This window comes from Lynx canadensis, chromosome D3, assembly GCF_007474595.2.
Source record: "Lynx canadensis isolate LIC74 chromosome D3, mLynCan4.pri.v2, whole genome shotgun sequence".
In the NCBI taxonomy this organism is placed as follows: domain Eukaryota; kingdom Metazoa; phylum Chordata; class Mammalia; order Carnivora; family Felidae; genus Lynx; species Lynx canadensis.
This window is the reverse complement of record NC_044314.2, coordinates 25,787,045-25,801,148: the sequence shown is the minus strand read 5'-3', so window position 1 is coordinate 25,801,148 and position 14,104 is coordinate 25,787,045. Positions and strand designations below refer to the sequence as shown.

The following is a 14,104-nucleotide window of genomic DNA, read 5'->3' as shown; positions in this document are numbered from 1 at the left end:
TAAGGAAGATAAATGAGTGCCTCTGATCTTGCTACTTGCCCTAAGCAGGCAGGGGCTGTAGCTGTCTCTAGCCCAGTGCCAGAGCCCTGACGGGCCTCAGTCACTAATGGCTGACGTGCAGGACAGTATTCTGGTCACCCTCCCTCAGGTGGCGGGCATGCTTTGGAGGTTAACCAGAGGGGGTGGAATGGGCGAGGCGATGACTCTGGGAGAGGTGTCATCTCGCCTTCATCTCACCCCCCCACCTCGCCATTGGGGTCAGCGAGGCAAGGCTGACGGGCCCCCGATCTGGAAACTGAGGAAGAGGCGCTGTGGACGCAGGTCGGGGTGGCTCTGGAGTCCCCAGCAGTCACCCTCCAGCCACTGAAAGCATGGGGTTGACCAGTTGCCTCGGACTAGCCCTTAGCCGGTAGGCGCTACGGCTGAGCGGGTTGACCTTGGCGAGGCTGACCCGGTCTCTTGTGCCTCCGCAGAAGGACTTCACGGTGCGGGAGGAGCTGCAGCAGCAAGACGTGGAGCGCTGGCTTGGCTTCATCACCTTCCTGTGCGAGGTGTTCGGCACCATGCGCAGCAGCACGGGCGAGCCCTTCCGCGTGCTCGTCTGCCCCATCTACACCTGCCTCAGGGAGGTAAGCGACCGGCGCCGACAACGTCACCTTGGAATGTCTGTAAGCAAAACCCGGATGCCCGGGGAAAGCTACGGGGCCCGTACCACTTACCGCGCGATCAATCGCTTGGTAAAGAGAAACGTAAGTCCCCGGGCTTCTGTTTACGAAAGCCAGGCTGTAATTTACTCGGTTTGTATAAAGGGCAAGAGCCGTCCAAAGGGAAGTATTGTTAACTCAGACCTCACAATCTAGAACGCTGCCTGTAGGGAGGAGGCCTCCAGGAAGTATGAACTGAATGAGTAGTAGATCTTTGGTCTGGATTGGTTTGCCGTTGAATTATTTGCTTCTAAATTTCACCTAAAAAAAAGAAATAAACAAGAATTGCCGAGAAGCTTTTGAGAAGCAAGAGGTCAGGGGTGGCCTTGCCCTACCAGGTACCGGTCAGGGGCGGCCTGCCCTACCACTGCAGAAGGTCACCCTGGTTACGCCCGGGGGCCAGAATTGGAAGGGACAAACACAGAAGCCGGGAGCGCCTTACGGGGCCGTTGGTGTTGTCTGGTGACAGGGTGGTGGCTCAGAACCTAGCCGTGACGGTGTGGAGGGGGACTGTATTCCAGTTATGTTTTTGAGTTGGAACCGACGGGACCTGCTGACGTGAGATTTCGGGGAAAGGAGGAAGGGACGTGGGCTCCTGGTTCATCGGCCTGGTGGCACCATTTTCTGGGATGGGAAGGCCTGGAAGAAAAACACAGTGGGGATGAAAACCAGGAGTCGTCTTCTTCTGTTTGGGTGACCTCATAGTCACCAGGGAGCTGTCCCGCGGTTGCTCAGATAGAAGTGTCTGGAGATCAGGAAGCCATCGGGATCCCTGGGGACATGGACTTGAGCGTCGTGTAAAGTGACAGTGTGCACCTGGTGCTCCAGGCGGGGGACCAGATGGGGTGACCCACGGAGTGGGGGTAGATGGAGGAGTGGCCAGGAGGCGGGAAGGCCAGCCAGGAGGGCGCGGGTCAGAGGAGGCTCCAGGAGGGCTGAGAATCGTCCCACCGGGAGCTGGTGCCAACCCGTCACATGTGCTGCCCCCTCCCACTCCCAGCAGCGGCCCTGGGACCTAGGGAGGAGCAGCCTTGGGAGCGGCGGAGGGGGGTCAATCCGACCAGCCAGAGAAGCGGCCGGGGTTTAGCAACAAGGAGGTCGGGGGCCCGTGGCGTCAGTGGGGCGAGCACAGACGCCACGTGAGGCCACGCTGCGGAGTCAGTGGAGGTGAGGACGTGCGGGCGGACAAGTCTTTGGAGAAGCGTTTCTGTGAAAGGCAACAGGGAAAGAGGAACCTGTCACCTACAGGGGAGGGGTGGCGTCCAGGGACATTTTTTGTGTTTTTGAAAGGAAGAAGATAATAGAGCAGTGTAAGAGAAGGGAAGGGGTATTTGTGAATGTCTTGGAAGCATCCACTTCTAGGGAGCAGGGTGCTCGCCCCAGGCGGTGCAGATGCTGGCTAGAGCAGAGCACGCGGACCTCCCCCGGGCACCTTGGAAACCCATCAGTCTCGTAGCCAGACATACTTCTTTTTTTTTTTTTTTTTTAATTTTTTTTTCAACGTTTATTTATCTTTGGGACAGAGAGAGACAGAGCATGAATGGGGGAGGGGCAGAGAGAGAGGGAGACACAGAATCGGAAACAGGCTCCAGGCTCCGAGCCATCAGCCCAGAGCCCGACGCGGGGCTCGAACTCACGGACCGCGAGATCGTGACCTGGCTGAAGTCGGACGCTTAACCGACTGCGCCACCCAGGCGCCCCCAGACATACTTCTTAACGAACGCGCCTGGTTTCAGAGTTCTTTCTCAGAATCAGAAAACGGCCTCTTCCAACCGTGTGTCGTTCTCAAAGCGTCGCAAACTTCGAGAGGCCATAGCTTTGCATTTGCCATCCCTCGGGGGTGACTGGAAGGCGGCCCTCTTGGAAGCAGGATGGCCTCTTGGGGTCCTCCCACCCCTGCCTGAGTTGCCCTGTGCCCCTGGCAGCCCAGCTCAAGGCAGGGAGCAGCGCTGTTAGAGGGCAGTGACCTGGATTGCCCCGACACTTTCCCTCTGCGTGATCCGGGCACCTCCTGGTGTTGCCATCACCTGCTTCCCCGAGCAGCAGGAGGCAGGGCTACAGCCGAGCGCCGGCCCTGGCTGCCAGGACGCTTCTAACACCGCCTGAGGTAGCGCGAACTTTCGGGTGTGAGATCCGGAAGGTTCCAGGAGATCTGCGCAGAAACCGAGGAGCTTCCCCTAATGCACGCTTGTTGGGTACATGAAACCTTTCAGGACGGTGTCACAAACCCAAAAGTGCCTGCCACGCTCACGGTAAACTTGAAGAGTACATAGTTCATCTGTGGCTTTCACCGTTTTGTGAAAAGAGGAAACCGGAGCCCCGTGCTCCAAGCTGTCTGCTCGGGGCCCACGGTGAGGTGGTTCAAGAGCACCAGGCCGGGGCTCAAATCCTGCCTCTGCCGGTTTTCGGCCGTTCCATCTCAGGAGAGAGCTCACCTGCCCTGAGCCTTGGCTCCTGACCTGTAGAGCGGGATCATGCTGCTGGCCCTGAAGGGGTTTAGGGAGAAAGACATGGTGTGGAGTGGGTGCTAAGAGCACCAGGACAAGTAGGTCAGGGTGTGGAAGGAAATGCCCAAGGGACTTGTTCTTAGGCACGGTGGCTTTCAGAGAGCTGGGTGTCCTCCAGGCTGACTTAGGACTGGGCACATGCCCAATCTTAAAGGGACACAGAGGCTGAGAGCCCTGCCCAGAGGGACACAGAACCAGTCAATGCCAGGGCTGGCCTGGAGCTTCTCACCGACCAATCTAGGGCTCTTTCCAATAAATAGAGAACTTAGCTTCCCTAAAACAGGGCCTTAAGAAAAGATGGGGGCATGAAGGGGGGCCCTGTGCCTTTGCCAGCTCCCTGGAGATAGACACTTGAATTCGCAGAATCTGTTGCTGCCCCCCCTACCTTATCTATCACACACACACACTCATACCTAGGCCTGACTGACATTCCCAAAGCAGGTTGGGCCAGCTCTAAGAAGTTTCTAGAAGCCAAAGCCACTGCTGCTGCCTCTCTCTCCGTGGAAGAGCTTAGGGTATTCCCCTGAGGCCATGCAGATGGCCGACCCCAAATCTACTGGGCCCACCCCTACCCTGGGTCCTCCCAATTCCCAGAACCACCCCAGGCCCACATTGCCGGCTGCCCCCTAGACACATCCAGGTCATGCCTCAAGCCCCTCCAACAAGATGTGGCCAGAGCTCTTCCCCAAGGCCTTCCTGCACAGTCCAGGTCCTGGTGTGGGCCCAGACCCTTACTTCCTGCCCCCTCGCAGCCAGGCAGCAGCCCCAGAACTCACCCAGTTGCCTTTTCTTACAGTCATGGGCCACCCATTGTATCCCCTGCTTCTGCACACCTCCATGGCTTCTCCTCCTCCCCTTTCCTCTAGCTCCTGAATAAAACACAGACCCATGGGCCATCTTGGTGTGAAAAGTCTCATTTAGCACAAACCTAAGAGGAAGAAAATCATCACAGCCCTACCACAACCTTGGGATCCTCAGCTCACAGAGGCCACCTTCGCTGGACCCGGGGCTCACTGACCCCCATGCCCCTTTAAGATTGAGTGTGCGCTTGGCCCCAAAGCCCCTTCAGACTGGAGGCCACCGAGGGCTCTGAGAGGCACCCTGCCCTGGAGGGAGTCCCTGGGCCTTTCCTTGCACACTCTGACCTAGTTGAATTAACTGTTCTCTCAGTTACTCAAGCTTCAGACCTTGGACTCCATCCCTGGAGTCTCTCTCTTCGTGGCCATAACACCTTTTCCCAGGCCCAGCCCAAGTCCCCTCTTCTGGGAAGTCCCCACCCCCACCCCCAGCAGAGCACAGGGACAGCTCCCAAGAACGAGGCATTGCACTCCATTCTTGAGGCTCCAGCCTTTCCGTGGTGCCTTAGTTAGTATTTTAGTATTGGGTAATTTAGTATTTAATTTATTTAGCAATTTAGTATTTAGTCATGATAACAGCACAGTGAAAGGCATTGGTCCCAAGCACATGATGCATTCTTTTCTCTTTTAACTCTGAAGATTATCATCCCCGGTTGCTAGAGAACAGAGAGGTCAGGCAGCTTGCTCCGGGCCCCACAGCAGAGTCTGCTTCGGAATCTAGGTCTGACTGCTGGAGTCTCTCTCTGCTCTTGACATTCTGCTCCTGCCTCATGAAGCACCTTTCTCTCTCCTCGGTCCCTAGCCCAGCGCCTGCTACACAGCGGAAGCCAAATAGGCCATCGTGGAATTGATTCCGCTTTTGCCATAAATAACATGCGCCGATCAGATCTCTCTTTGAGGGATGGAGAAGAATCATGTTCAGTGAGCACTTTTCATTGTCTAAGCGCAAATGGCTGTGCCAAGGTGGTTTTCAAAGTGATTGAAGGGTATAATTGGTGCCTGGAAGGTGCAGGAACCTCCTTGCCCTCCCGTTTACTGCTCACGTTTGCTTCGTGAGCTCTTTCTTTCTTTGTTTTTTAACATTTTTTTTTAAGTAATCTCTACACCCAGCGTGGGGCTCACACTTAAAACCCCAAGATCAAGAGTCACATGCTCTACCGACTGAGCCGGCCAGGTGCCCCTCTTTTTTAAATGTTTTTAATGTTAATGAAATGTTATTGTCATAAGAACACTTAATATGTAGCCTACCCTCTGAACAGATTCTTAAGTATACATTACAGTTATTGTTAACCTCTAGGTACAATGCCATGCAGCAGATCTCTAGAATCTATCCGTCTGGCATAACAGAAATTTTGTGCGTGGCGATTAGCAGCTCACACTCCCTTCTGCTCCCAGCCTCTGGCTTCCACCATTCTGTTCTTTGCTTCTACAAGTTTGACTATGTTAAATACCCTGTGCAAGTAGAAATATGCAGTATTTGTCCTTCTGTGACTGGCTTGTTTCACTTAGCATAATGTCTTCCGGGTTCATCCAGGCTGTCCCATACTGCCGAATTTCCTTCTTTTATAAAGTGGAATAGTACAGTGGACTCTTGAACAACGTGGGTTTGGACCCTGGGGGTCCACTTACACCCAGAGTTTTTACAGTACAGCTCTGTACATGTATTTTCTCTTTCTTAGGATTTTCTTAGTAATAGTTTCTCTCTTCTGGCTTACTTTATCGTACAAATACAGTGTATAATGCCTATAACATACAAAATATGCATTAATTGACCGTTTATGTTATTGGTAAGGCTTCTGGTCGACAGTAGGCTATTAGTTAAGTTTGGGGGTGTCAAAAATTATATGTGGATTTTCGATTGCACAGGGGGTCAGTGCCACTAACCCCTGCGTTCAAGGCTCAACTGTATTCCATTGTATGGGTATACCACATTCTTAAATCTGCTCATCTGTTAATGGACATGTAGGTCGTTCTGACATCTTGGCTACTGCAGTGAGCACAGGAGCGCTAATGTCTCTTCGAGATCTTGATTTCAGTTCTTTTAGATCAATACTCAGAGTGGGATTGCGGATAATATGGTCGTTCTATTTTTAGCTTCTTGTTTAACTGTCTTTCAGAATAGCTATTTCTCTAACACTTGTCTTTTTTTTTTTTAATAGTAATAATAGCCCTCCTCACAGATGTGAAGCAGTGTTGATTTGCATTTCCCTGATAATTAGTGACATTGAACACCTTTTCATATGCCTGTTGGCCATTTGTATGTCTTCTTTGGAAAAATGTCCATTCAAGTCCTTAGCTCATTTTTTTCAATCCAGGTTATTATATATTATATATTTTGAAAATTAACCCATTCATATATGTGGTTTGCAAATATTTTCTCCTATTCTGTAAGTTGCTTTTCACTGTTGTGTGTGGTGTGTGTGTGTGTGTGTGTGCATGCGTGCGTGTGTTTCTGCGCAGAAACTTTTTCACTTGATGTAGTCCCAGTTGTCTGTTTTTGCTTTTGTGCTTCTAATGTCCTATCCATGAAATCACTGCCAAGACCAATGTCATGAAGCTTTTCCCCTATGGTTTCTTTGACAAGTTACAGTTTCAGGTCTGAAGTTTTAATACATTTGAAGTTATTTTTGTGTGTGTGTGTGGTGTAAGAGTCCAATTTCATTCTTTGGCATGTGGATATCCAGTTTTCCCAGCACCATTTGTTGAAGAGACTATCCTCTCCCCATTGTGTGTTCCTGGTACTTTGCGGAAGGTCAGTCGACCACATATGCATGGATTTATTTCTGGACTCTCAGTTCTGTCCCATTGGTCTATACGTATGTTTTAATTACCATAGCTTTGGAATATATTCTGAAATTTGGATGTGTAGTGCTTCCTGACACGTTCGTTTGCAAACTGTATCAAGACTGTTTTGGCTATGTGAATCTTTTGTGGTTCTATATGAATTGTAGAATTGTCTGTTCTATTACTTTAAAAAAGGTGACTGTAATTTTGATAGGGATTGCATTGAATATGTAGGTCACTTTGGGTGGTCTGGACATTTTAACAATATTACATCTTCCACGCCAAGATCAGGAACAAGACAAGGGTGTCCACTCTTAACGCTCCTGCTTAACATAGTATTAGAAGTCCTAGCCACAGCAACTAGGCAAGAAAAAAGAAATAGAAAACATCCAAATTGAAAAGAAGAAGCAAAATTGTCTCCATGTGCAGATAGCATGATCTTGTATATAGAAAACCCTAAAGATTCTAAAAAAAAAAAAGAAGAAGAAGAAAGAAAGAAAGAAAGAAAGAAAGAAAGAAAGAAAGAAAAAAGAAAACCCTAAAGACTCTACCAAAAAATTTAAAAAAGGTTAAAACTAATAAATGAACTCAGTAAAGTTGCCAGGCACAAAATCAATATACAAAAAATCAACTGCATTTCTCGACACTATGATAACAAACTACCTGAAAAGGAAATGAGGAAAACAGTTCACTTTACAGTAGCATGAGAAAGAGTAACATACTTGGGAATAAACTTAACTAAGGAAGTAAAAGACTTACCCACTGAAAACTGAAAAATGTTAATGAATGAAATCAAAGAAGACCCAAAGAAACGGTAAGGCATCCCTCAAGCTGTTTTCCAGGAGCGTTCTAAGGACCCCTTCATCCTGCTGAGGCCCTCAGCCAAACTGTGACTGCCAGGGCCCCACACAGGAGGGTATAATTAGTGTTTGTGGCCTGAGCTAAGGGTGTCGTCATCTCCCATCTCAGCTGGAGCCAACGTGCCAACCATTTAATTGGTTGGGGGCGGGGGGTGGGGGGCAAGGAGGGTCCTCTCCTCACACCCTTTTCCTGACCCTACAACACTCTTGGCTCGCTCCACTCTGCTGTCGCCTCTATGACCCAATGGTGATCTTGTCAAACTGTTCCGAGATACCATTGAAGGCTTCTCCCTGGGCACCTCGCTTCAAAAGCTTCATCAAAAATTCCTCTGGCAGGGAATGCTGGGGTGGCTTTTAACCCCTTACTTCTGTTTCCTTTGAGCAAACTTTCCCCATGCACTAGGGGCCTGCTTCTGCCCACTCCCTCTCGGCCTTTCTGTCTCCATTCCGATCCCCCAGCCCATCTCTACCCGTGACTCCCAGCCTCCTGCGCTCTTCTGAGTCTGGCAGCCATAGCCAGAGGTCAGGAGTGGAGGAAAGGAGAAAGGGAGGGGGTTGCCCTGTGCCAGGAATCTCTCATCCCTCTGCACCTCCCTCTGACCCCCTCCCTATGGTTGGCTCCCTTGCTCTCCTTCCCTCCAGGCCCCAGAAACCCCATCCGCCCCTCCCTGCCTTTTCCAGAGGAAGGGCAGGGAGGGGGCAGGTGCCTCTGAGGGGTGTCTCCGACGGGCACACACCCCACCCTCAAGGATGCAACCGGTTGGGCTCCTGGAAGGGGCCGGCAGGCACAGGCTGGGGAGGAGAACACAGAGGGCAGCAAGTCCAGCTTCTCAGGAAATGAAATTGCCCCATGCAACAATGAGAGAGCCGCTTTTTCAACTTTTTGCGTGAGCGTGCATTCAATTGCTCACATTGTTTTGGCTCCAGGGGAAATCTGACCTCGGAAAAGGCTGAGATGAAGTGGGTGTGGGTGGAGATCCTCTGCTATTTCACAGGGCTGAGAGCGTCGAGCAGAACATTCTTCGGAGGTACCTTTCCAGTGGGACTGTTCCTCCCTTCCCAAGAGCAGGAGATGGGGCCTCATTCAGCTACCCAGCTGGGGCCGGGGCAGGGCCCAGTATGGCCAGAAGAGGCCAAGGTCCACTGTGCCCAGGATACCGATGGACCCTAAGGGGAGCGGAGATCTGAAATTATTCCCCATGCGACCCGGGACTCTTGACCCTGCTGCACCTTGGGGAGCTTTTAAAAACTTACAAATTTTTCAGACCGCCTCTCCAACCCCACTTCAGCCAAGTAAATCAAACTTTCTGGGGATGAGGTTTGAGAGGGGAAAAAAAAAAAAAATGATTTCATCCCTCTATGTGATTCCAGCGTGCAGCCAAGGTTAAGAGACAACAGTCGCTGCATCTTAGGTGCAGTTAGTGAGCAGCCATTGGCAGCCAGAGAGCACTGTGGGAAGAGCACCGCCGGAAGAGCCAGAGAGACCTGAGTTTGAATCCCAGCCCTGCCATTCCTAGCCTGTGGGGCTTTCACCTAATTATTTAATTTGTTTTATGTTTGTTTTATTTTTGAGAGAGAGAGAGAGAGAGAGCACATGCACGAGTGGGGGAGGGGGAGAGAGGGAGGGAGACACCAAGATCCTGTCACCACAGAACCCGACGCGGGGCTCGAACTCATGAACCGTGAGATCATGACCTGAGCTGGAGATGGCGCTCAACTAACTGAGCCACCCAGGTGCCCCTCACCTAATTCTTTAATGTGTCCGAACCTCAACTTTCTATCTGTAACATGGGAATATGGGACTAACACTCACCCTGCAGGTTTAAGGCGTCAAATACAAGCAAGTAATGCACGACAGCCCCTTGGTGAGCTGCACTGTTGTGTACCACTGTTGAAAGCAAACCGTGTTCCAAGCATTGCTCCAGAGAAGTATCACATCACAGACCACCCCGGAACGCACTGTCCAAGTCTCCTAACTGGGCACCTGGGCCCCCCCCACAATCGAACACAGCCCCCCATTCCTAGAGAGCCTCACATGAGCCGTCTGAGGCTCCAGCCGCTGTCCCCACCACAGCTCCACCGAGGGTCCCTTGCATTTCTCCTCCCGGAGCCCCATCTCCCTCCTCCTCCTGCCTGACTTCTTGCCCACCTTCAAGGCCGGGTTCACTTCGCGCCATGTCCCCGCCCCGCCCTGAGTTATTCCTCCTGTAACATCCTGGGCAATGCATGTCTACACAGGGCGGCCTACGCGTGTTCTCTGGACACGTTCTTTGCCAGGTGGTTGTATGAATGCCTCGTGACTCTTCTGGGTTGCTTGTAAATCATTTCAGTCTCTCTTTGGTACCTGCGGGTAAGTTGGGTCTCGCCTAGTTCTGTAACCCCAAGTACATTTTGCCCGGGACTCTCCGCTCCTTCGGGAAGCGGTGATTTGGTTTGAGACGATGCTACTTTTCTCTTCTGCACTGCAGAGTTTCCTAGTGGTACTGGAAGGAGGGAGTATAAGTTGTGAAGTGATCCTCCTCCAAAGGGCTGACGACCCGCTCGGTGACCGAATCCACAGAAATGAAGCAGCCGTGAACACTGATGACGGGTTGCGCAAATGCAAGGGCAGGGGGGACCTTAGAGGTGTGGGCAGCTGCTGGGGGCAAAGGGGAGGGGAAGCCAGGGCTTTCGGACAGGTATTGGCGAGAAAGGAGAGAGGTCCCCGGGAAGAAAAGTGAACAGAGGCACGGGGGCCAGAATAAATGCGGCCCGTCTGTGTCAGCGCGGTAAAGATGGGTCTGATGGGTGAGTCCTGGGCCCGCGCTGGCTCCCGGGACACGCCAGAGGATACTGAAAACCTCCAAGAGTTTTGAAGCCAGAGAGCAACACTATGGAAGGCATAAAAGAGAGTTTATTTGCTCATTCAAAAAACGCTGAGAAAAACGCTCCTTCCTTATTGAACTGAAAGGTCTCCTACACACACGTGCAGATAGAAATAAGCTGAAATAGCAAAGTCAAATAAACCTGAGCTCTTCCTAGCCAGAGGGCCTCAAGGGTAACTCTGTGCACAATGCAGTGCTCAAAATGAGGTGAGATGGGACGCAGGACGGTGGGAACCCAGACGCAGATGAGACCGGGAGATCTGGCGAGGGCACCTCAGCAAAGAACAATCCTCATCCCCTTGTCTTTAATTTCTTGCTGTAACCCTCGATCAAAAAGACTAAGCAGGAAGTGACAGGCTGGAAGGAAGCTTGAAAATTCAGGAGAACCCTCCTCCGTGAACAGTTTATTCCAGCCCTAATCTTAGGCACAGACCCTGCCTGGAATGTTCCTCTGAGAATGTAGCCTTCCTGGGGCAGGTACACAGCCCCTGGGCACTGGTTTAGCTGCAGAGCTCCTCCAGGTCCAACAGCTGCTGCTATGAATACCCCAGCTTAAGCAACCATTCCTGTAACCTCTGCCGAAATAACTCCCACAGTTTTGTCCCCTCCAAAGCTGTCGCCCCCCCCCTCCAGTTGGCGGCCAAGGCACTCCTGGTGTGATGCCCCTGACCTGCTCCAAGCCCCCACCACATACCCACAGGCTGGCATGCCTCCCCTGAAGCTGGGGGTCCTGGCCCCCAGTGAGATAAAACCCAGTCTCCCCCCTCCCTACCACCACTCCCAGACCCCTCCCCAGCCCCCACCCTCTAACTGTTCTACTTCCTTAGCCAGGCTCTGCAAACTGAAATGTGAAATTTGAAGCCAGTGTTCCCCTTAGCAACCATGGTAACACAGGATCTGATAGAGAGCCTGGAGTTATAAAAATACCAGCTTCCACCAGACACTGGTTTCCAAAGGGAAACCAGTCTCCACGCCAGAACCGTTTTTAAACGGTCTAAAAACTCAAGAGACTTCCAAACCCATCTCAGCGTGGCTTCAGGAAGACATCTCTTCAATTCCCTTTTGGAAGGTGGTGGTGTTGCAAGCTTTGGGTATTTTCTCCAAAATATGCAGCTCCTCTCTTAGAACGGGCTAGCCTTACACATATAAGGTGGGAGCCGTTTTTAATAAACATCAGATCTTCGGCATCCTTGAAGGGCGACGTTGAATCGCTGCCAGCCCTTCCGGTTCCCTCCCAGGGAGTCAGCGCCACCAAACCTCCTAATTACACAAGGGGACGGATTTGGTCTTATCTCCTCTTCGCCGAAAACAGTTTTAATTAACGTGACCGTTTTTCTAGCAGGAATTCCACGTTTAAGGCCTCGGGTAGGGAGGTGAGACGCCTCCCCTCCCGCGGACGCCCCCTCGGGCCAGCCCTGGGCCTCGGTGCCGAACCCCCACTCCCGCTCTCCGCGCCGCCTGCAGGGGGCGCCTGGCCTTGCGGGCTGGGGAGCGGGGCCGCTCCCCGCGGCCGCCCCCGCCTCCAGACCCGCCTCCGCGGCCCCGCCCCTCCGCGCTCACCTCCTCCTCCCTCTTATCTCCTGGGGCCATGCCTGTAATTCTGAAAAATATTCTAACTCAGTAATTAATGTCTGAACTTCAAGAGGCCCCTGCTTTCTGCAGAGGCGCACAGGAGGCAGGCGGGGACCTGGAGGGGCTGAAGGCCTTGGTGGGGAGGGGCGGGGTTGCGCACTTTTTCTAAACTGGCGAGTGGACCGTGGAGGGAGGATACATTGTTTCTGGCTGGAGTTGTGTGTACAGGATACGCACGCATCTGCACCTATTCACGTGCCTCTGTCTACATTTTTAAATCCTCTGGCCTTTGTTTTTTGTTTGTTTGTTTGTTTGTTTGTTTTTAAGTAAGATGCCTTCCTCCCACCCTCCCCTCCCACCCCCAGGGGCGACTTCCAGGTAAGTGGCCCCTTGAATCCTGGCCTCCTGGATGCCCGCCACCGCCCCCACCCGCTGCCCCGCTCCAGTGTCTCCCCGTGGTTTGCACAGCCCAGCCCTGCCCAGACTTCATTCCAGGTACCCTGTACCAGGCAATAGGAGCGCGAAGTGCTGGGCTGGCTGCTTGAGCTGGGGCATGAATATGACGTGGTCCCTCCCCTCGCAGAACTGCTGTCTGCTAGAGAGAAAGGGAAAAGGGAAGCACCCAGTCCTGGGAGCTGGTGCACAGATCACATGCAACTCCCCCTAGGACCCACGCTGATCTTCCTTAACCTGCTCCAGCTCTCAGGCCCATCTAATGATACCCTACTGGCTGCTGTCCCCACCTCAGATGTAAATAATGTGTGAGCAGCACTTGTACATCTGGGCCAGATGCTGTTAGGAACCACCTTTTCTCTTTTCTAGAATCCCTTGGTGGCTCCATTATCACGGCCGCCAGCAATGATCAGTAGCAGCTTACAGGTGGCCTGGGCCAGGCCCTAAAAGAAGAAACCTCCAGGGTTCCCCTTACTTGTAACTGGCAAAGAAGGGTGCTGGGGAAGGAGGTGGACTTCAGAGCCAGACAAATTCGTGCATCGTATAGTCTCGGGTCCTTGGTTCCTTGTTGGGATGCAGATTAAATGGGGTTTAGTAGATTTGCCAATTACGAGTGGACTTCCTCCCTTCCCTGTGGGAGGTCACACAAAATAAAGACATGAAAAACAAAAGACATGAAATAATGGGATCAGTCAGCAGCATATTTGTATCATATAAATGAAGTGCTTCTTAATAAGCAAAACTGTGAAGGAACACAGTAAAATAAGTCTCAGGGCCTTTGCCCTTGCCTTTCCTTCGGGGAGAATGCCCTTCTTCCCAGCACCCTTCCAGGTCTCAGCTGGTCAGTCCTGGGTAGACCCTCGCTCACCACCCTCACACCCCTGCAGCCTGCTTTCTTCTTCTCCATAGCCTTTACCAGGATCTGGCTCCACCTTAGAGTTTTCTGTGTGAATCTGTTTTCTCTCTCCCCGACTAGCATGGAAATGGAAGCTTTCTAAAGGCAAGGAATGTGTCTATTCTCTTCACAGCTGTATCCCCAGGGACTAGAACAGTGCCCAGCACAGAGTAGGTGCCCGGTCGATACTGGTTGAATAAATTAATGAAATAGAATGTCTAGACTGAGCAAAGCAGGAGACAGATTACCTTCTGTCCAGATAACCCTTCTAGAGTTAATCTGGACAGATCTCTCAGGGGAAATAAATCCAGAAGCCTTGAAGAGGCAAGGTGAGCCGGCAGCGTGGGGCTGGCTGGTAGCCGTTCCTGGAGAGGAGGTCAGAGTGGGAGAGGAAGAGAAACGCTCGCCCCAAATCAGACTCAGAGGAAGCAATCTGTGCTTACAATATGAGCGAATGGGCAGAAACTACTGTCAGCCGGTGAAGCTGCCTGCATTCTGTCCCTACGCTTTGCTCTGCTCTAATTAAGTGGTCGTTTCTCGACTTCAGTCTGCCAGGCCTCATGTGAGATTGAATTAGTGTGTCCCAGGTCAGAATCCCACGAGCCACA

The 14,104-nt window shown here is 51.9% G+C and overlaps 1 protein-coding gene across 7 annotated transcripts in view; it reads left to right on the top strand.

Moving 5' to 3' along the window:
• Positions 1-14,104, top strand: part of CTIF (cap binding complex dependent translation initiation factor) — a 296,900-nt gene that overhangs the window by 256,013 nt on the left and 26,783 nt on the right. For all 7 annotated transcript variants that reach the window (XR_004344270.1, XM_032595318.1, XM_032595316.1 and 4 more), the window contains one exon: positions 474-629. Coding sequence is in view for 6 of the 7 variants with exons in the window: in XM_032595318.1 (XP_032451209.1) it covers positions 474-629 (156 nt within the window). In the remaining variant the exon portion in view is untranslated. The remainder of the gene's footprint in view (positions 1-473; positions 630-14,104) is intronic.